We start from the raw sequence: 24,232 nt of genomic DNA on the forward strand, positions 1-24,232 counted from the left end.
TAGTCATATTTATACTATATGAAGACGTAATTACCTCTAATAATCTAGTCATATTTATACTATATGAAGAACATGAAAGACGTATAATTACCGTCTATATAATCTAGTCATAAATTTATCCATAGATGAAGACATAATTACCTTCTAATAATTCTAGTCCCATTTTACTACATAGTAAACGTAATTACCTCCAATAAAATCTAGTCAATTTAAATACTAAATATTTAAAACGTAATTACCTTCTTAATAATCTTTAGTCCATATTTATAAACTATATGAAGAACGCAAATTACCTCTAATAATCAGTCCCATATTTTATACTATATGGGAAGACGTAAATTACCGCTAATAATCTAGTCCAATATTTATATCTTATATATAAACATAATTACCCTTCTAATAACTTAGTCATAATTTATACTAATGAAGTACGTTTAATTTACCTCTAATCAACTAGTCATATTTATACCTATAGATGAAAACGTAATTTACTCTAAAAATCTAGTGCATATTTTATAAACTATAGAAACGTAAAATTAAACGCTCTAATAAATCTAGTCTTAAAAGTAAAACCCTTAATAAACCCCAATAAATTAAATCATAATTTATACTTATGAAAAACGTAATTAAACCCCTAATAATCTAGTCTTATTTTTAAAACTAAAATTTTAAACATAAAACCCCCTAAAAAATCTAGTCATATTTAAAACCCATATGAAGGGCTAATTAACCCTCTAATAACAGTCAATTTTTTAAATTTTTGAAAACTAATTAAAACCTTTTAATAAATTTAGTCAAAATTTTTCTTTTAAAGAAGACCCCTAAAACCTCAAATAATCTATTTATTTTATATTTTTGAAAAACCCAAATTCCTCTAATTAAAACTAGTCCCTTATTTATACTATAAAGAAAAAACGTAATTACCTTTTAATTTAAACTAGTCCCCTATTTTTTCATATGAAGACATAATTAAAACCTTTTAATTAATTTATTTATTTATACTATATGAAACGTAAATTTCCTTTAATAATCTTTTCCCCAATTTTTTAAATATAGAAGCGGGAATTTTCCTCTAATAATTTTAGTCCTTTTTTAAAAACTATTGGGAAATTAAATTTCCTCAAAAATTTTAGTCCCTATTTAAAATATATGAAAGGAAAGTAAAATTTCCTCTAATAATCTAGTCATTTTTTAACTTTTATGAAGACGTAATTCCCCCTAATAACTAAGTCCCTTTTATACTATAAAGAAGACATAAATTTTCCCCTAATAATCCCCAGTCTATTTATACTATAAAGAAAAACATAATTCCTTTTATTTAACTGTTTCCAAAAATTTTACTAAAATAAAACAAAAATTACCTCTTTAAAACCCAGGGCCATTTTTATCTAATGAAGACATAAAATTTCCTTTTAATAAACAGTAATTTTAACTAATGAAAAACCCTTAAATTTTCCTCTTATAATCTAGTCATATTTATACTATATAAACTAATTACCTCTTATAACTATCTAAATTTTTACTATAATGAAGAGGGAATTACCTCTAATAATCTATCCCTATTTAAAACTAAAATGAAGGGCTAATTTTCCCCTTTATAAATTTTAGTCTATTTTATATAATGAAGACATAATTTCCCCCTAAAAACTAGTAATTTTTTTACTAAATGAAGAAGTAATTAAACCCCAATAATCCCAGTCCCTATTCAAAATAAAATGAAGAAAGTAATTAACCCCTAAAAATCTTTTATTAAATTTAAAAACATAATTACCTTTTGTAAGGCTTTACTTATTTTCCTTGGCTTCTTGAGCCTTTAAAAAAACAATTTCCCGGGGAACCAAAGAAAAAATCCCCATCCCTTTTACCCGGGGTTTTTTGTATACTTAATGCCCAAAATTTTTAAAAAAAATATACCCCCCTAAAAAAATTTAAAACCCAAAAAATCCCTATACATTTGTTAAAAGGCTTTGTACTTTAATTCCCCATTACACTTTAAAAAACACCTTAAAAAAAAGAAAATTCAGACAAAACCTTTTTAAATTACATTGTTTTTCCTTTCACAACAAAATGGTTCCAAATTCCAAACAAGGGGTTTATTTCATTTTACAATGTTTTTTTTTTCATTTCTTACCCTTTTCTTGCTACAAAACAAAACAATAAAAAAACCCAAAACCCTTGGGTTCTTCCCTTTTTTTTTAAAACACCAAGATAGACAAAATCTTTTTGTTTTTATAAATTTTATTTTTCACTTTGTTCAAATATCATATGATGTTTAAAAAAACCAAAAGGGGTTTAATATGTATTCCTGGGATGTATGAAAGGGCAATTTTTAAAAAATTCTTTGTATCATTTGAATATAACAAAACACATAAAACATTTTTATGTTTCAAATTCAAAAAAGTTAAAGGGGACTACCTATTTCAATTTGTAAAATTTTTATCAGATGAAATAAAACATAATTTTTTGGGTAATTTAAAAACATTATTTTTGAGATAATTTTAAACAGAAAATTTAATGATTACCCCCTTTTCCAGGCAGTAGGGATTGCTTGTTTCAGTTCTTTCCCATTTTTCCCCAATTTTAAAACAAGTTCTCTGCCCCTGGAAATAAAAATAAAATACCCAAAATTTTCCCCAATTTTTTTTAACCCCCCAGACAAAAATATTCCCCTATTTAACTGTAAACAATGTCTTTAATTTCCCCCTAAGATTAAACCTTCCCTTTCCCAAAAATTAAATTTTAATATTATTGCCCCTTTAAAAAAGATTTTTAAAAAGGGGGAACTTTTTAAAGGTTTTAATTAAACAACAATTAAAATTGAAAAAAACCCTGAAAATCCCAAATTTCCCCTTGTTTAAGGGTTTTTAGAAAAACAAATTTAAAAAACCAATATAAATTTTTCATTGGGTTCCCCTTTATAATATAGGGTTTGGGTTTTTGGGATTTTTTTTACTTTAATTTTGTTTAAAAATGATAAGATTTTTCTAATTATGGGTTTAAAAAAATAAAAATGTTTGTTTTTTAAATCCATTAAAAATTATTTCCCCAGCATTTTAAAAAAATTTTACAAGACCAATGCCCCCCTAAACACATAAATTTTGGTTTCAAAAACCTTTTTTACAATTTTAAAAAGTTTCAATTTTCTGAAGTTATTTAAAAATTGGTGTTTTTTTTTTATTTTTTTTTATCCCCCTTTTTGGGTTTCTTTTTAATAAAAGTGCCCGATATTGTCATGTGTACTTAAAGTCCAAGTTAGTTGTAGTCAACTCAAGACTACAAAATTTGGAATAAATGCTTTTTATCAAAATTCAATGAATGAATTTAATTTAATGTTTTTATGACTATTATATTTTGAACATCCAATCTACCCCTACTGATAATTCAACTTTAATTTAGCTATGACTTGACAGTGCCACTTTTTCATAGAGTTAAAATAGCCTCTTTTTGGACAGGTCCATTAGTGTTAAAATTTTGGATATGAAAATAAACAATATTATGTGAAGGTATAATTTCAGATATTAACATGTGTGATCTTCTTAACCTAAAATATTCTTTCATATAACAAAAACAGAAATCGAATATCAAAATATGTAAGTCATTCTACTTAAATTCTTAATCTTTTTTTTTAAGGTTTTCAATTCCTATCTTATTTTTTGTTACAAAAACTCACAACTTTTTGTATGAGCCCAACATCTAGTTATTGATATACAAGCACATGTACATTAGTAATATAACTTCTGTATTTTTTTCTCAGAATTCCTTTGAAATTTTCAACTCAAAACAGGGTTACTACGACATATAAATTTAGTAAGGTAATAGGCTACAAGGGTTATGATCAAATGAGGCCTAGCAGAAAATTGTGTAAGTCGTGAATTATGTCCTAATCCAGGTTTACAATAAATTATGGCACAGTATAGATAAACAGTGGAGAGTAAATTTGAACATATTTAAACCGAGGTGTCCCAAACAAACACTTTAAGTATGACTTCTACTTATATAAGTAGATTTACTGCCCTGGTCAGGTCAAATTAAACAATTAAATGAAGGTTTATAATCTGTTATATTTGGTCTGGTTAATGTAACTGGACATAATGTATATACACCCTTAAACTTCAACTTCATTCAAGCCCAGAGAATATTATGTTGGGAAAAGATTTCCCATTCTTTTAAAACACTCAATTTCACAAAAAGACGACTTTACTACATTAGGTATAGTATACTATTAATTTCAAACCAAATAATTATATAACAATATGATTTGTTGGGAAAAAAATCTTGCTACTGCAGATCTATTATTTTTCAACACAATCACTCTCAATGTCTAACTTTTGCAAGTGATATTAAAAGGCTTCAATGCCAAATCAAAATCTTTTTCAACTTTAGGTATAGTGAGTCTGTTTGGGAGATAGGGACATAACAGGGTGTTGTTATAATCCTTCAATATACTGGTCAAAATACATCAATCTGCATTTGTCAGATCATCATAATTTACAATATAATATAATACAGCTTGCTAAATGATAAACATCATTCTCTAGGGCTCAATTGTGTTATCTAAAATTAAAATTGCACTGAAATTTCATCAGTGCATGATATTGATTATTGATTGATTTAAGTAATACTGGATAAATGTGTCTATTTTTAATGATTTGATGCTTGTAATTTGTCATGTGAAATTATTTTATCATACATTATTATTATTAATTTTTTTGAGGTGTGTGTGTGTGGGGGGGGGGGGGGGGGGTGGGGTGGGGCTGGAGGGGTCAGGTTGATACTAAGTCTTCAATAGCAGTTCAGTAAATACTGGCAGACAGAATTTTAATAATAGACATAGCCTGTCCAGATCTACGTGGATATAAATAATAGATCAAATTTTGAAAATCTATTGATACTTCTCCACTGCAATATACAACTTACAAGAGAGACAAATAATCTTCAGCTTTAATTTCATATATGCTTGAGTTATCACACATTAAGATATAAAATATTTAAGAAAACATGAATCAGGAAAACATCACTGATTTTAAAAGAGAAAGTTTATATCATAAATATTTTCTATGAACAAATCTTCATCAAAATTTGGCATGTATACACTTGAATTAAGTAATCATGTAGTGTAATCTTAGATACAATTTTCAGACTTCAAATACTTGAAACATCAATATGAAGAACTTTGCTGAATATTTGCTGCACCTGATCTTAGCATCTATATTCACTTTTTTGAAAGATAATTTCCTTTCACCTTAACTTTTTTTTTATTTTAGTATATGAGATTAAGATAGTTCATAATGTTTCAGTCTTAGAATAAAAGACTGATAGGTCTATATTTTACACTTGGATTTTTTTTTATATTTTAAATGATAATGCACACCAGAAAGTGGAATCTTTATAAAAGGTCATAAACATTATAATTATATGCATAGAAAGTTGAGATGGTTGGAGAGAAATTTCACAATTTTTAGCAATTCTTAAGATTAAATAAATCGGGAATTTTAAACACTATTGCTAATTGGGCACGCCCTATATTTGGCATCTTTTTTATGCAAAACAATAGTAACTGCAAATTTTTCACAGAATCGTCTTTGCAAATAAACATAATGTAATTATCCTATGGGAATTTTATATAATTTTGACACAGGAAAACTACTCACCTTACTTTCATAGTTCCTGACCTGGCTTTCTAAATTGACATTTTCTCTTTCTAAGGTAAGCACTTTAGTGTCCAAATCTCTTTTTAATTCCTGGGTACTCAATAATTTTGATTTTAGTTGTTCATTTTCATCCAATACACCTTGCCTTAATTCTACAATATCTTGAAGGCTGCAAACAAATAAAAAATTTCATACTATGCAACTTTTTTTCTGTGTAACTTACTTGTTACAAATTTCTTTATTCTAATCTTATAAAAATTACTGAAAAATGTACAAATAGCTGTAACTCCTGAGGTACATAACTCAATGGCCAAAAAATATACAGCTTGACCCCATGACTGAAGAAAAAATAAATTATCCTTGATAATCTTAAATGATTTTTAATGTTTTGTTAGACATTTTTAAAACAAATGAGGTGGCATTGAACAAATAAAGACATGTCATTACCTTAGTGCAGTAATGGGTTAACTCCTTATATAATTTAATAGGAGTTAATCCATTACTGTACTAAGGTGATGCTGTATTACTAACCTCTTATACTGTCCAAAAAATAAAGACATGATATGATCCTAAGATTCTTGCCATTCTATCACTTGTTAATTACAAAAAACTTGTTCAATTGTTATTCTGTAATCACTGTTATTACTGCTGCCTAAATAAACCAGGTAAGATGATACAAGAAAGAAGTAATATAAGATTTTACACTGCTATTTGTCATTTGCTACAGTTCTATGATTCCATCTTTCACAGGTGACTCTTAAACTGAAGGTTAGTGAAATCATATCACTCAGTAAAAATTCTCATTACATTGTTCTTATAATAGTAAAAGCTACATTAAAGTTGATGGAAATACGACTGGTAAAAAATGGTATATTTTCACCTTTTAATTTTTTTCCTCAGTTGTTCTTCATCTTTATTTCTATTTTGCAGCTCTGTAGTTAGGTTGGTAGTGACTTCTTCCTGGGCATCTAATTGGTTACGTAACTGTATCTGTTCTTCACACAACTTGCGATTCTGAAACTTTAAATCCTCCATCTCTTGTAGCAACTCCCCTAGGTCACTGAATAAAAAATAATGAATTTAATCTCAGAAACATTAAAAGTTAACTGTTGATAAAAAAAATCTGATTTCTATATCTAAAAACAATAGAAGTAGAGATCATTAAAATATCCCACTAAATATAATGGATTATTCAATAATTTAAATTGTTTATACAAAAAGATCTATGAAATCAATGGTACTTAAGGAAGAAGTTAATATAATAAAACTGAGAAATGTCAAAAGAAATATACTTGCATCAACGATCTTCAATATTTGTGCATAGCCTTATCAGAACAAAAGAGAAAATATTGTACTAGAGATAGAAAAGTTATATTTTCTACATGTGACAATAAAGAATTTTTCACATTGTTTAGAAAATAGCATCTTTCCATGCAAGTACACTTCCCTTTGGTATAAGGAGATATGCTCCACTGTTATAACAGAAAATGATTAATCATGTCACCTTAGTGCAATAATGTAATAAGTGTTTCTAAATTTAATAGCATTAATCAGTTATTGCACTAAGGTAATTTATACATTTTTTTTTTTTAATTATTTTTATAGGACAAATCTCTGACGAAATTTCTACCATAAGATAATATGTTACCAAATTAATGTTTATTCAAGCATAAGAAACTTACTCTTCAGTCTTATGAAAGGATCCATCCCCAATACCTGATGTCTCTATACATAATGACCTGTCTAAAAATAGAAATATTCAGTTAAAAATATTGACCTATAACATATAATCACTGGTTCTAGTGAATTGAGATAAAAATGTAATAATAATGCCATTTGGAAAAATGTTACAGGAGTAATGCTTGGGGCATTTAAACAAAGTGTATATAGTTTAGATTATACAAATTTATTTTAGTTTGATTGTGTTGGAAGTAGGGGTGTGGATCGTCAGATAAGTGACGATCCGATCCGAACCACGATTCAGCGCTTAGGGTTCACAAATCGAACCACAAATCTTTTGTTATTAAGACATCCATAAAAACATGTACATTAGTTATATAAACATGTTTATTAAAAAAAAACAATACTAAACATTAAACATATAAAATATAAACTAGATTTATGTTTTTATTATTTGGATGAGTATTTTTGTTTTGTTTTTTGAAACCGATTACTGCCTAGCTCAGCATCATGGTACATGGTCTTTAACCGGCAAATTGTATGTAGGTAAACTTCATATAATTTATACTCAAATCGTATTTTTCTCAATTTTAACAGTGTGAGAAACAGTGAAGGTATCTAAAACAAGAGCTGTCGGTAGGACAGCATGCTCGACTATTCTTAGTGCTTGATAGAAAAATGCCTGATACAGTTACCTCCTCCTGTTTACAGGTTGGGGTCATGATGGTGAACAAGTGTGCAAAGTTTCAAAGCCATATGTCAATGGACTTTGAAAATATTTGAACTATTACAAAAACTTTCACGTAAATTCTAAGTCGAAAAAGGGGCATAATTCTGTCAAAATGCTTGATAGAGTTACCTCCTCCTGTTTACAGGTTGGGGTCATGATGTTGAACAAGTGTGCAAAGTTTCAAAGCCATATGTCAATGGACTTTGAAAATATTTGAACTATTACAAAAACTTTAACGTAAATTCTAAGTCGAAAAAGGGGCATAATTCTGTCAAAATGCTTGATAGAGTTACCTCCTCCTGTCTACAGGTTGGGGTCATGATGGTGAACAAGTGTGCAAAGTTTCAAAGCCATATGTCAATGGACTTTGAAAATATTTGAACTATTAAAAAAACTTTAACGTAAATTCTAAGTCGAAAAAGGGGCATAATTCTGTCAAAATACTTGATAGAGTTACCTCCTCCTGTCTACAGGTTGGGGTCATGATGGTGAACAAGTGTGCAAAGTTTCAAAGCCATATGTCAATGGACTTTGAAAATATTTGAACTATTACAAAAACTTTAACGTAAATTCTAAGTCGAAAAAGGGGCATAATTCTGTCAAAATGCTTGATAGAGTTACCTCCTCCTGTCTACAGGTTGGGGTCATGATGGTGAACAAGTGTGCAAAGTTTCAAAGCCATATGTCAATGGACTTTGAAAATATTTGAACTATTACAAAAACTTTAACATAAGTGGTTACGGCCGACGCCGACGCTCGGGTGACTGCAATAGCTCTACTTATTCTTATCGAATAGTCGAGCTAAAAATTACATCATGATCCACGATCTCTGGGCTTACGATTATTCAAACTTGATTTTTCACTTTGATTTGTGATTATCCGAGTACTCAGATACTCGCTCCAGCCCTAGTTAGAAGCTATAAACTTATTGAAACACTCTCAAATCTGTTCATGGAACCAACCGGTACTAAGCAATAAATGTAAAGTTTCTTGCTCAAATAAACAATGGCTTGTCCCAGACAGGGTTTGAACCCACATGGTCAGCATTCCTTAGATTACTAGTACGACGCGTTAATCACTAGGCCACGCGACCACTCTAAGCGTATATAACTTTTAACAGTTAGAAAAAAACAACAAGAATGATTTCCCTCAATTTATTAAAATTTCAGGCATATACAGTCACCTTACTATAGTCAACCATCTATCATCAACCTCCTCACAATGAAGAATTTAACATTCTATATGGGATATACAACCATTTTAAGTTATTGGTTCAAAGTTATTTACTTCCATAATGTGTATACTGGGATCCTACATATTACCGGACAAAATATGATGTTTTTTCGCTGTAACTTTTATTTAAAATAATAAAAAAGAATGAAATTTTACCAAAATAATTGTGGGTTCTTAATATACGTAAACATTCCTTTATCAAACATAAAATTAAACATTTGACCGTAGAAATGTGTCTTTAAAGTAGGTCATTAAAAGAGGAAAAAAATCGTGTAGACAACTCAATTTACCGGACATTGTGTTTCAAAATTTTTTGAAGTCGTGAATTGAAATTAATCTTTAAATAACCAGCAAGGAAACAACCACTATTGAATGGCAAGGTTAAGATATATGAAAAACCCAGCATGTCACTAGAAATAGACACGGCAGCCATGAAGAGGCCAATATATAGGGTGTAACTATTTAACTATGAAATTAATACTATTAACTCAACGTATTGATCCTTCATGATCCTTAAACGTATGAAACATTTTAATATTCAAATAGAATTTTGTTGTTCTGTTCTTTGTCATACAGTTTCCTTTTGGTCATCATGTAGGATATTACAAAAGCCATAAAATCAATTTTATTTATATTTCATGTAGAGTTTCCTTCCATGGGCGTAACCCGTTTCCTTATATGTTTTTTAATTTGAACTTCTTTGTAAAAGACAATAATGTGATACTGTTTAAACTAAATATAAAATAACTTTTTATCATTAAAATATGTTACGATTGTCTCTTGAGGTAACGTTGAAAAGAATTAAAAGTAAAACCTATCTAAAAAAAACCCATTAAGGGTCTCCATATTCGGGCCTGCGCAGAACAGATTATTCCCCCGCATGACCAGGTTATGAAATGACTAGTAAGCAAAAGGGCATGTTAGTAGATAAAGAACTGAATCAACAATATTTACCTGAGAGTGGTTTTGTTGTTATTTACTTTGAAATAGAAAGTGGGTGTACAATTCAGAATGTATGATTTTTGAATCGAAGCAAAAAATAAAGCTCTATTCAGCAGTAATATCTTTTGTCCGGTAAACTGATTGTCCGGTAAATATGTAGGACCCCAGTACCATTATCCTAGAAATTGTTTCGCACGTTTTAAGTTAGCGTTTTTTGCGGTGAATATATGTCTGCGAATGTTTGTATCCTTGAAAAAGTTGCATGTATCAAATCCGCGAAAATTAGTAGGTTTAACCCCTAAGATCATCATTATGTCATTATGAAGTAGTTATAGCCAAGCATAATTGAAAAACAGTTTTCAGTAAAATACAAATATTGCTTAAGTTGATATAAGAAATAAAGTATACCTGTAGAGTTGTTGAAGAGGTTGTATGAAGAGTTAAGAGGTCCATCTGGCTCTAGGAAATTTGTACTCTCACTATAAAGAAGTCAACAATATAGCATCAACTTTTTATTCTTAAAGTAGTATCAAACTTATCTCCCTCCTTGTTTATTTAAGGTAACATCTATGAAGACTTGTCTAATTTTACTTTTCTGTAAGTTTGAGCAGGGTTTGAATTTCCGCTCATATACTGGCAAATTACTAGCAAATTTTGAAATTTGCAAAAGATTTAATATTTCATTCTAAAATTTTTGCAAGTTATTTTTGCAGAACAACAGTAGAGAGCACCTGCGCATTGGCAGGATGTTGTTTCATTTTGCTAACTACATGTAAACTGTGGCTGAAACATAAAACATGTTTCGAAGTGGCCTGCAACACCAGAAAAATCAAGTAGAGTTTCAGCTTTTGCAAGTAAAATCTAAAAGGTTTCTTCCATTGATTTTTTCTTTTAAAACAGTTGGTTTATACGATGGGTAAGAAAGCCACTGCTGCCTGGCAAACTCTGTAATATTTTGATAAAACAAACAGACAATGGCTGTCGCTGACGATGTTGCATGATTTTTGCATGTTTTACAAACAACTTGTTGGAGGATGCAAGCAGAAATTTGAACCCTGTTAATTCAATTTTGCAAGCTTGTTTCTCATTTTACAAGTTTATTAATTTTAAAAAGTCACTGCAAAAAATTTGACAGTGGAAAAAAATGCAAAAAATTCTAATCCTATTTAGGTCATTTAAAAAGTAAAATATTTATGCTATAAATAGCAAGCTGGCTATGCTAAAGAACAAAGTGCTGCACTGGAAAAACACAGGATATATCGGTATTTTATAAAATAACTAAGTTTCCTCATGAAATTCAATGCATAAAATTCATTGATCAAGATTGATTTTTCTGTAATTCCAAATGTATTTCTGGAGTCACATGTGCAAACAATATTGTTATATTTATAGAGAATATATATAAATAATCTTCACGTAATATCTTAATATGCATCTATTTATTTAAGGAGATGGCAAAACATTGTTCTAATGTAACAATACCTGCAATACAACTAATTAACCATGTATGAAGGATTAAATGACAAAGCAAATTTGTTTCGCAGTAAACAACTCATGTAAAATGCAAAACCCTGCAATTGCATGACTGGAGCCTAAAGCTTACAATGCAATGCAATAAGTACTCTCTTTAATATTCAGTATAATTAGTTAGGAGACATAGAGTGTCTTTTATAAAGGTAAAGAATTTAAAATATAATAGAATATGGTAAAATATTCAAGAAAAATATCATATGTTGCGATATTCGGATTGGAATATCTGTCCCGAGGGAACCCTCCCTTTGGGCGGTAACAAGGCTTATCATTCCACCCTTAAGTAGTGTCAGAGTAATAAAATTACAAAGGGTGATAATTGATTATGCAAAAGAGTTATGGTTCATGAACAGTTGAACACTGCATTTCTTCTAAATGAGATCAGTACATCCGTTAAGATTCAAGAGCTGATACCTCCTATAGTTTTTCAGTTATTCCCCAGACAAACAAAACCCAAAAGGATGGCCCAACTGACAGAAAAGCTGATTTAAAAATATCCCCCTTATAACTTAGTTGTGTTGGAGGTATAGATATAATTTCACTAGTAACCAATCAGTATAGTATGCTCTAAGACTGAAAATTTTTAAAACATTCCTGTTCATTTAAGAAAGGAATTTATGACCATGAAAATTAAAATCTTACAACAATAAACCTCCAAATCAAGTTCTCACCTTACTGTATTTAAATCAAATAAATATCACTTCACCATACATGTGAACTCTCCCACTTTTAGCGGGAGACTCCCACTTTCTGCAGTCATATTTTCAAAGATTTTTCTTAAAATAAGGGGTATTTTCACAAATTAAAGAAATTTCCCTATTTTTGATGTCAGAACTTCCTTCTTTGTTTTTTTGCAAATTCTAAAATCTCCCTCTTTTTGAAGAAAAATCTCCCACTTGATCATCAAAATAAAGTTCAAATGTATGCTTCACAACGATTAATTACAATTAAGATGATTTCTTTTTCAATAATGTCTATGAAGATTATGTATACTCAGTAACAAAATTCTCCAATCTAACTATTGTTTTTCTCTGTTATCCAAAAGAATTTGATTATAAGCTGAATCACTATAAAGCACTTCCAAGTTCTATTGAACCGGTTTCTTTCCTATGTAAATTGTACATTTAAACTTACAATACCTGTACTTAAAAGTTTAGTAACTTGATAGCAATACCTATTCAACAATCACATAATTCGTCAGTCCATTGTTTTACTCACATAAAGAAGCAAGTATAGATATATTGAGAAAGTAACTGTAATGGAACTTAATTCCAATTTTAATTAAAGGCCAGTTAAAGGTAATTTAATCTGTACCCATTTCATTTTCTGCACTACAGATTTGTTACTGTGTTTGAATAAATATACATATGTATATGAAAATGTGCTACAATCAACATTATGCATTTTAAGTCTAAACATGCTGAATATTTAAATGGACTTGTCCCACTTCCATTTTTGGGACTGTCTATTATCAATTTTAGGGATATCAATTTGAATATTTTAAGTTTGTCAGCCAACAGTATAGAGCCTGGTCAGACTGCACTGATGTGCAGGCTGGCCTGGCTCTATACTGGTGGCAAAGGCTTAACGCTTTTCGTTCCAGCACTTTTAGGGTTAAGTCTAAACAAGACCTGTCCACAGACAGCGCGCTCCACTTTTCTCAGTATTGATACTTCAATAAAATAAACATAGAAACAAGAGGGCCATGATGGCCCTGAGGTCGCTCACCTGTATATAGGCCCCCGGATTGGGGCCAGTTTAAACCCCAGGGCTTTTATTTGAACAAACTTGGAAGACACCCATTAGAAGATGTTTCATGCTGTAAAGTTTTTACTACTACCGCCCCCCCCCCCCCCCGGCAGGGCCAATTTTAACCCAAGGGCTTTTATTTGAACAAACTTGGTAGATGTTTCATGCTAAATATCTAAGCTCTAGCTCTTTGGGTTCTTTAAAAGAAGATTTTTTAAGTTTTTACTATATGCATATAGGGACCTGGGGTGGGGCCAATTTTGACCCCAGGGATTTTTAAAAAAAAAACTTGGTAGACACTCACTAGAAGGTGTTTCATGCCAAATATTTAAGCTCTAGCTCTTAGGGCTTTTTAAAAGAAGATATATAAAGTTTTTTCATTCGGTTGCCATGGCAACCAGAGTTCTTTATGGAATTGAATTCTTTGAACAACTTTGTTAAGGCTTCACACAAGGAACATCCCTGTGAAGTTTCATTATGATCTGCCTTATGGTTTCAGAGGAGATGTCGTTTTAAAAGTGTGAACAGACAACGGACGACGTACGACGGACGACCCTAATGGCTCACCCTGAGCATATGCTCAGGTGAGCTAAAAAAAGGGCTTAGCAGAATTTGAGTTTGAAGTTGAGTAAAAGCAAATATTCTACATAAAAGAAGGGAATAAATAAGCAAAAACGGCTTTAAGGGTTATCTGCCCCTTAGTAATGCATTTCAAATTTCATGGTTAACAAGTACTTTGAGAAATGTACCTGAACAAAAAAGTTAACTATGAAATTCAGTCAAAAAGGAGCCATTAGTGAGAAAAAAAGTTACCTTCACTTTAGAAATGCATTCTTATTTAAGAATGTAACAAGTATTTAAGTTTGAAGTGATTTACTTTAAGTTTTTGAGAAAATGATCTTAGAAGAAAAAACGTGCAAAAAAAAGATCTTTTACAATTATCTGCTCTTCTGAAATGCCACATTTTGATAGTGAACGTGTATATCAAATTTGAAATAAAAAGCTTTTGTAGTTTCTGAGAAAATTTATCTTAACAAAAAGGTTAACCAGAGCTAATTCTAAGTTGAGAAAGGGGCATAACATTGCATAAAATAATTTTAGGATTATCTGCCATTTCGAAATGGCATCTTTTTATGACAATAAAGAAGTATACCAAGTTTGAAGTGAATAGCTTTTACTGTTTCCAAGAAAATGGACATTAACAAAAAGGTTAACCAATGGTAACAAGAGGGTATTGACAACATCTCCATGTTTTTGTCCGATAAGTGGAGCTAAAAATTAATCAGAGGAACTTTCCATAAAACTGTTACAACAAAATTGTCAAGAGCGATGATTTTGTTATTCAATCATATATATAATATATAGTTTGACTAAACCTATAATTATATAGAATTAGAATTGTTATAAATTACTATCAATATCCTATTTAAACACTCACCATCTATTTCTGATTTCTGTGACCCATTGTCTAACAGCCTGTCTGTAAGATGACAAGTTGATTTTACCATCTGTACATTCAGATTCTAAAATTGTTGCCAACTCTAATAAATCTTGTTCATTCTGCAAATTATAAACACTTAATATACATATTAACTAAAGAAACTAACATGAGAGGAACATACAACATTTTATTATATATGTACACTACAAAATGTATATAATGTATTTTCAGATTTCTTATTTGATTAATTATAACACTATCTAGGTCATGATGCACACAAAAAGACATACCAACAAACCTTTCAAAGCTTGATTTGTACAAAAAACAAACTTGTACTGTCAAAAACCAATACATTCTAAAGAAACATACACGTTAAAGCTGTCTGATATATTCAAAGTACAACAGTCAAGCATCAAAATTAGATGCCCTATTAAACAAACAAAGTTCTTTTGAAAAAACATACAGGCTCATTAATGCAAACATTAGTGCAATGTTTCTTGAAAATACATTGATTAATAGGTAAGTTACATTCTACAGGAACATTCCAACAAGAGCTTGCCATTTTACATATTGTCATCAATATCAGCGTAACATAGCCTTCATAGGCCTAGTGATTACGGGTGTTGACTTCAAAACAAAATGCCCTTCACCGCTTTAGGTTCAAATTGAGACAGGGACATGAAATAATGCACAGAGGGGTACCCAAGGTTTCCTCCACCAGTAAAGCCGATAAGTCACCATATGACCCACACTGTGTTGGTGCAACGTAAAAACCAACCAGCAAACAAACAAAAAAATAACATAGCCTTAATTATAAAACCCTAATAACTGTCAAGCTTCCAACTGTGTCAAGTCATTCGCCCACAATTACACTATATGCATTTAAGCTATTTCTGCATGTAACCATTGCTCAGTCTGATTAATTACACAAATTATACACTAATTTACAACATGAAATGGAAAATTGTCATCAGATGCAACCATATTGACATAATCGGATTTTAGTTCACTTTAATAATATGGCAGGGAATTTATATACCTTTAACCAGATCTTTAATATAGTTAGTTTGGTTAAAACATACTTTTATAAGAATGGCTTCATTGCAACTTTAATATTAAACACTTTCATCTCTGGTTCTTGGAGCTCACCAGTACCGGGTCTAATGAGGAAATATTGTTGACTTAAAGGGGATTCATCTGTATTGGTTTTGTTTGTTTGTTTGTTTCATTTTACGCCTTTTCCCAACAGTATTTCAGTCATGTAGGCGGGTAGTTTCCTAAAACCATCGTTCCTGGAGAGTTATACCAGTACTAGACTACCTTTCTCCGCGCTAAACTACCAAAGATCTGTATTGGTAATCATTTATTTTCTTTATCAGAATAATTATTGAAGCTCATTTTCGTTTTTGTATTGCATATTAGCAATAAAGGCAATAACATACTAAGATGAGGTATTTTCTACATCCCCTCAGCCATTTATGGCCGCATGACGTTAAGGCCGCATGATGTCATGCAGCCTTGAACGCGCACCTGTGTCCACCAGTCAAATTTTCGCAGGCACACCTTTCACATCCGGGTCGGATGACGTAAGCGGGTCAACAATGGCGGCTTGAGGGTCAACAATGGCCGCTTACATGCGCTTCAGATAAAAAATACGCCTTTTTTTCAAAAAACAATTATCATTTAAAATATTTCCATATAAGCCGTAACCATGTTTGCATATAAAAAAAGTCATTTATTTCCGTCTAAGCATTTACTTCAATGTTCTTTAAGGTAGCCTTACTGCAATGCTTTACTGCAAAAAATTTTCTAACATATCGTAATAAATTGGTCATTTCCAGAACATTATTTTTCACAATCTTCGGTATTCAATAATTTTTAACCATTTATAACCGGAATTTAGAACATAGCGATAAAGGATCAGGGATTGTAAATAATCCAATGCCCAAGACTTTGAAAAATTAGCATTCCGGAAACAACCAATTTGCAGTATTATCGAGCGGAGAAATATACATGTCAAACATTTCATAGAGATTTTAGGGCGACTAGAATTTTGATTTTCCGATCATATAGGGCGAAGTGAAAATATGTTTACGGCGAAGTTTTCGCCTGACTTTGCCCTGAACGCAGTCCCTGTATTGGCCGATGATAGAATTTTTTGGCAGGAAAGCATAACAGTAAGACTACCTTAAATGAATCCTCCAGCGATGAGAGGCAAATTTAAGGCCAATGCTCCCCTGAGTATCAAATAGATCTCTAGTAAACCTGCATAAAGAGAAAACTTACATTTCCATTTCCAAGGCAGTTTTTAAGGAATTGAATGACAGAATAGACATGAACTCTGCCCTCTCCAAGTGAATCGCATCTGTAGAACAAGCTGTCAATCATCTCCTCCTCCGATAAGGACACGCCCACTTCCTCATCCATAACCAATTAAAAGTCAATTTACCAATCAACTGTAATGAGAATTCTCTTATTAATAATTATTAATTAATTTAACAACAAGATTTATATCAAGTCCATTAATTTCTTAAAACCAACAAATTCTTTTTTTTCCAAACACCATGACCTGCACAATCCACATGTATATTAATTCTTTTATTGATATTACTTCTTCCAAGTGACTTTTATTGACTTGGTAATTAAAAAGAATTTCAATTTCCTTTCTTTATAAGGTATCTATAATGGATAGCTGTTATAAAACAGAAACACATTGAAGGAGTACTTGATACAATTTTCATTCCCACTTACAAAATCATTACATAACTGATTAGAATCACAATAAAAATCCTTTAATCCGGGTAGCTAGGAAGTTAAACCACTATTCTGAAATATTCCACATAGAAATGAGGACTATTATCGTATCTGCTTTAATTTGCATTATATTCCACTGTTCAATACTTGCAGGCAATCTATATAAGATTACAATGCAAATGACATGTCCAAATGTAACCACTAATCAGCTGCCAGCTACAGGAATAAAGTAATAATAATATCAAAGCAAGTATTGAAGTGACATTGTTTATACTGTCTAACAGTTACTTAGTACCCTTCAATCCTTTCAATGCATGAAGATTGAAAGATTTTTTACATAAATTTTTAAAAATGTGCTCTTAATATCAGGTCTTCTTACTTGATATTATCCTTTATGTAACAGAACAACAGATAAGCTTTGAAAGTGAATTGGGTATTACTCCATCATTTCATGTGGAATTGGGCATTGGCTCCATTTAATTGGGTATTCTAAAACATATTACCCAATGATTTTAAGATCGATTGGGTATTCAATCATGAAGATATGAATTTCATGTTTAATTACTTTTTATAATTATTATTTACGCGTTCGCCCGAATTTGCCAATGTGCCCGTTTTTTGTTTGCATTCAGGAATATCAAACATGAAACATCGTTAAAGAACTTCGTTTTCTGGCAGATTTTTATTATTTAGAACCGTTATGTTTCAAATCTTCTTTCGTTTCCTATAATGTAAATACAACACCATATTGCTTTCAGAGCGTCTACTGTTACAGGTTATTCGCATAGGACCTACTTATCGACAGCCTCCGCAAAACAACGGACTCCGTCGGTCTGTAAAGACTGTCAACCGGAGTAGAATGTTAAATAAATTTACGGTCTCATGCTTAATTGATTTGACTTCTGCAGTCTTTTGATACCAGGGACCATCTTATTTTTTTTAATGGGTTTTGATATGCATATCAAAAACAAGAACCGGTTGAACCGGGTGATGCTTCCATAGTAGGTTTGGGACACAGAATAGTATACCTGTTGAAGTGTAAGCGTTTAATAATGTCCCTGACAAAGTTCAGTGTAAAAATGAACAAAGGCAAATAACTCCAAAATTAAGCAAGACATAGTTATGGTTTTTTTTACTGCACTTCTACGCAATGAGATCTGTCTACCTACAAAATTTCATGTTGATATCTCTTATAGTTTTAGAGCAAGTTCAAAGTGTAAAAATAAACAAAGGGCAATAACTCCAAAATTAGGCAAGGCAGAGTTACGGTTCTTGTGCACCGCACATCTACTCAATGAGATCTAAGGCAGAGTTACGGTTCTTGTGCACTGCACATCTACTCAATGAGATCTATCTACTATATATGCTCACCCTTTGAAACGCAAAAAAAAAATTGCATATTATGTAAAATTAATTGCATGAATACGCAAATAAGCACCTTATTTGTTGCTCTGTGTAACATTAAGTGACTGTGCCAGTTCTGTTATGTATATTTTTATTTTTGTATATATATGTATACAGTAAATTACTAGACTTGGTATTGATCATTCCTGTAAAGTGTGGATAAAATTTCACCAGTAAGTTTCTGAGAAAATGTCAGGACAAGTTTTGTGACGCACGGACAGACGTGCGATCCAAATTAAGATAAAAGGCCTTTTCTGTTGTTATTTTCTTTTTTTAACAGAGGGCCATTGCCATTGCCCCTTCCACTATTGTTCTCTTTTGTTCTGTTTACAGTTAGCCCCCTATCTCTATATGGTAGTGCGGACAGACGACGGAGAAGTGATCCCTATATGTTGCCACTACTCTGTAGAGGCGACATAAAAATGATTATTTTACATGTATTTGTTTTCAAAAACCTAAAGTTGTATGTAAACAAGAGGGCCATGATGGCCCTTGATCTCTCCCCTGACCCATCAACAACATACAAGCAATATCTTAGACAAGCATCCTGGCCAAGTTTGATGGCAATTGAGTCAAAAATGTACCTCTAGTGTGTAAAAAAGGTTTTTCCATATTTGGGCAGTGTGACCTAGCTTTTGACCCAGGTGACCCATATTCAATCTTGATATAGAAATCATCAAAACAAACTTGAAGACCAATTTCCAGGGTATTTGGATAACAACAGTAGCCACTAGAGAGTTCACAAGATTTTCAGGGTTCCCTCTTGGTCAAAATTAGTTTGCGCCACCAAATTCGCCAATCAGAAAAAGTTGGAGCCAATGGCTCCAAAGTTGGAGCCAATAATTCTGCAAGGGAGACATGCCTATCTTTGCTAAGATATGCTAGCAGTTATATATCATTATGATTACAAACACATATTTATAATATTTCATTTTATTACAGCTGCACATGTTTTATCTAAAATATAGACATAGTATTATGTGGTTTTCAAATTCCCTTTAAATAAATACACATGACAGCATAAATGTAATCAAAAACATCATGTTAAGTTAGTCATGAGAGGTCCTGTTTTCCACCGTTTTGCCAGTATAGCAGTTCTTCTCACAGGCTGGACTGAGCCAAGATCTTTCCCAGCTTCTATCCGACAATCTGGTGATCTACAGATACAAAATAAAAAAAAACAACATTACTATAAATTGACTTCATCTAAAAATCAATGAGAACTAAAAAATGAAATAAATACTAAGTATTTTTAACAATAAAAAATATTGTTTATTTTAATAGGGTTTGCATGTGAATAGACACTTTAGCACTTTACATTCAGATATGAAAATATTAACATTGCAGTAAACAGTGGCTTTAGATCCATCATTAGTGAAATTATTCTTTTAATTGTCTTTCGATTTAATATTCAAACGGTAATTATTTTTAATCAGTCAACTTACCTAAAGTTCAATGTTTGTCAACATAACAAACGATCTTTCACTTCTCTGTTCGCTACTAACACCCGTTGACCACACATGTTATTATCAGTGCTCCAAGTCAGAGAATGAAAGACGTAAATTGTTCCAATTAACACATTGACACTTTCATCTTCACATGTTCCCGAAGTGTCACACAATTGATGACATAATTGATTATACGGTACCCGATTATACAGTTTGATAAACAAACTAATAGCGCGTGACCTTTCACATTTGGGCCGCTTATGTAATTGACGCGGCCGCTTATGACATTTAAGTGTACTAGTTGTCGGATGCTTTTATCTTACGTTGGCGCCAGTTAAATTCGCCAATTAAAGATTTTATGCGCCAGAATTAATATTTTGTCGCATTTGGCGCCATTGGCGAGCGACAGCGGGAACCCTGGATTTTCTATTTTTAGCTCCTGTGACCTAGTTTTTCATCAGAGATAGCCATATTCGAACTCGAAGCAATTAACTAGACAAGCATCCTGACCAAGTTTGGTGAGAATTGAGTCAAAGTGTTACCATTAGAGTATTAACATGGTTTTTCCATATTTGGACAGTGTGACCTAGTTTTTGACCCCAGGTGATCCATTATCAAACTTGGCATAGAAATCATCGAAACAACCTTCCTGACCAATTTCCAGAAAAAATCTGGATCAAAACTGCAGCCACTAGAGTGTTAACAAGCTTTTTCTAATTTTAGCTCCTGTGACCTAGTTTTTGACCAGAGATGACCCATGTTTGAACTTGACCTAGAAATCATCAAAACAACCTTCCTGACAAATTTCCAGAATATTTGCAGCCACTAGAGTGTTAACAAGCTTTTTCTCTGACCTAGTTTTTGACCAGAGATGACCCATGTTCGAACTTGACCTAGAAATCATCAAAACAACTATCCTGACAAATTTCCAGAATATTTGGACCAAAACTGCAGCCACTAGAGTATTAACAATATTTTTCTATTTTTAGCTCCTGTGACCTAGTTTTTGACCAGAGATGACCCATGTTCGAACTTGACCTAAAAATCATTAAAATAACCTTCCTGACAAATTTCCAAAATATTTGGATCAAAACTGCAGCCACTACAGTGTTAACAAGCTTTTTCTATTTTTAGCTCCTGTGACCTAGTTTTTGACCAGAGATGACCCATGTTCGAACTTGACCTAAAAAATCATTAAAATAACCTTCCTGACAAATTTCCAAAATATTTGGATCAAAACTGCAGCCACTAGAGTGTTAACAAGCTTTTTCTATTTTTAGCTCCTGTGACCTAGTTTTTGACCGGAGATGACCCATCTTCAAACTTGCCTGTATTTCTTTGAGACAAACATTCTGACAAAGTTTGATGATGATCCAATCAAAACTGTGACTGCTAACAACCCAATTGTTAACGACCCACAATGACGGACATAACCCCATCACTATACCTCACCTTGACCACTTTGTGCTCAGGTGAGCTAAAAAAGTATACATTTACAAGTTGTAATTTTAATGAAACTCTCTTACAGCAAGTCTACACAAAGTGAAAAAAACTTCTAAATTTTCATGACAACTTTATAAAATGACACTCACCCAAACACAATATCAGACAGTTGGATGTGAAAGACAGACATAATATTCAAAATCGTTACATCTTTTTAAAGCAGTGCATGATAACAGAAATGTCAGACTCCTCCTTTATTTCAGAAATACTATAATCAATGACCCTTAATTTGGCAGCCAATGAGTACAGTACCATTCCAACTTCATAAATCATTCAAAATAATGATCATGACAATTACGATACAAAATAAATACCAAACACTAAATAATGTATTATAAATATTATTATGTTAATATTATTATTTGTTTAATGTAAAATATTATACATACCAAATATATAAAAGAAGTATGGCTAGATTTTTAAAAATTTACAGATAACAAGAACTATACCAGTTAGGTAGTTATATAAATCCATGCATGATAATGAAACTATTTGTGACTGGCATTTAATATTTTCCAATATTTACTATGCACAGAACATTACTTTTTCCTGCTCATACCATGCTTCACTTGCTATTAGTACTTTCATTAGGAACAACAATCACTAATCAATATAATAATTTGCCATACAGTAGACCTGTGATAAACGCTGACTGTAACTATGATATATTTCGCTACCTTATGTGCAAAGATATTACAATATATCTGATATAAATATCATTTCAACTAAAGAGCAAACTAAACACAATAAAAGTAAGGTAAACAAACTTAATTTTCAATCTGCCAATTGAAATTAAAGGAGAGTCAAGTAAGAATTATCATACAGTAGATCAAAATTTAATCAGTCCATTGATGCGCATAGTTATAAACATCATGCAATATTTAATTCATTTTGTTTCTTTAAAGTGTATACAGTTACATTTCTTCTGCTGTCTGTAATTTACAAAATTATTGTTACTGAAAAAGACTAATTCCAAAATACATTTAGAGGTATGCAGGTGCCTTTAATAAGGTGAATTTCTGTCAGCAATCTGATCTCATGAGCATTAAATATCAGAACCCTATCTATATTGTGGATTGAGACCTTAAACCCCAACATGAGCCTTAATGTGTGACAGACAATTACAATTCAACTCTCATCAAGAGATCTTCCTGTTTACCAGAAACAGATATCAATTGAGTACAGGAATATATATAATCACAATAGGTGTTTTCTTAAATTACATAGTGCCCCCTGACCAACATTTCATTACTGACTTTGGGGGGGGGGGGTGAAGTGGGTGAAGTGTCTTGAGGTGTGAAGTGTCTTCAAAACTTGAGAGGTGAGTGTCTGTGTGATGAAGTGTCTTGTTCCCCCCAATCAGACTAGTCCATATCATAAAAGTACTATAGTCAGCCTGGTTCCCTGCCTTCATTTACTACTGTAAGTAGTCTAAGAAACTCCAGACTACATATATGATGTAGTCTATTACACGATTAAATTGTCTGGACAATTAAGTTAAGGCTAGCAACATACTGTTGTATTTTTATAATTAAATAAACAACTTAGAAAGCAAGTTATATTGTTATATCTGCTTCCATCATATCTACTTGATACTCTTGTTTACAACCATTTTCAAAAATTTGGTGTTGAGATGGCGCTTATGGGAATTTTTATTATATAGGCTATAGTCGCCTTCAATGATCATATATCATTTTTTAACAGTTTAAAGTTGGTCGGTCTTGCAGTCAAAATATTGAGACTATTACACTGTATTATAGAAGGAATTTAAATAGGCTTAACTTGTCTGCATACTGTAATGACCTTTTATTAGTAATGATGAAACAGTGGTCATTGCAGTTTCATCCTATGCACAAACTTTCACAGTCGTTACAAGTAAGGTGAACATTTCTCGTGTTCCAAAACGATCCGATGATCGAAAGCATCAGATCAGTTGACACGTGCATAAATCGCAAAGAATAAATTGCAAATACATAGATTTTCTTGGACAAAATGTCTTAATTCTTCAGTCTTAAGACGATATTTTTGAAAACGCTGACTGCAATAACTATAGTTTTTTGATACCTGGTGCTTTAACGAATTATCCCATGGTGTTTCTGCTGTCAAATAGTCCCGCGGAACTTCATTTTGTAGACTGGACTCTGTAAAATAACCGAAAACATTTTTA

At 31.6% G+C, this 24,232-nt stretch overlaps 1 protein-coding gene across 1 annotated transcript; it reads right to left on the reverse strand.

Moving 5' to 3' along the window:
- Positions 1-4,845: 4,845 nt before the first annotated feature.
- Positions 4,846-24,206, reverse strand: LOC132732829 (inositol 1,4,5-triphosphate receptor associated 2-like). The gene is made up of 8 exons (XM_060719342.1): positions 24,130-24,206; positions 17,243-17,412; positions 14,954-15,075; positions 10,645-10,715; positions 7,334-7,394; positions 6,532-6,711; positions 5,652-5,820; positions 4,846-4,899 (listed from the first exon to the last, which is right to left on the reverse strand). The coding sequence occupies exons 2-8, from the start codon at positions 17,381-17,383 to the stop codon at positions 4,846-4,848; spliced, it is 798 nt and encodes a 265-aa protein (XP_060575325.1). The 5' UTR covers positions 17,384-17,412; positions 24,130-24,206.
- Positions 24,207-24,232: the final 26 nt, after the last annotated feature.

Source organism: Ruditapes philippinarum, unplaced genomic scaffold (assembly GCF_026571515.1).
Source record: "Ruditapes philippinarum isolate M1 unplaced genomic scaffold, ASM2657151v2 ctg3445_1_1_1_1, whole genome shotgun sequence".
Classification (NCBI taxonomy): domain Eukaryota; kingdom Metazoa; phylum Mollusca; class Bivalvia; order Venerida; family Veneridae; genus Ruditapes; species Ruditapes philippinarum.

Bases quoted from the DNA above. Each gene is read 5' to 3' on its own strand.
- LOC132732829 (XM_060719342.1), bottom strand. From the start codon at position 17,383: ATGGATGAGGAAGTGGGCGTGTCCTTATCGGAGGAGGAGATGATTGAC. The intron at 15,076-17,242 runs GTAAGTTTTCTC...TATAATTTGCAG, and splicing joins ACTGCCTTGGAAATGGAAAT to AATGAACAAGATTTATTAGA. The intron at 7,395-10,644 runs GTATACTTTATT...TTCTATTTTTAG, and splicing joins CCTCTTCAACAACTCTACAG to ACAGGTCATTATGTATAGAG.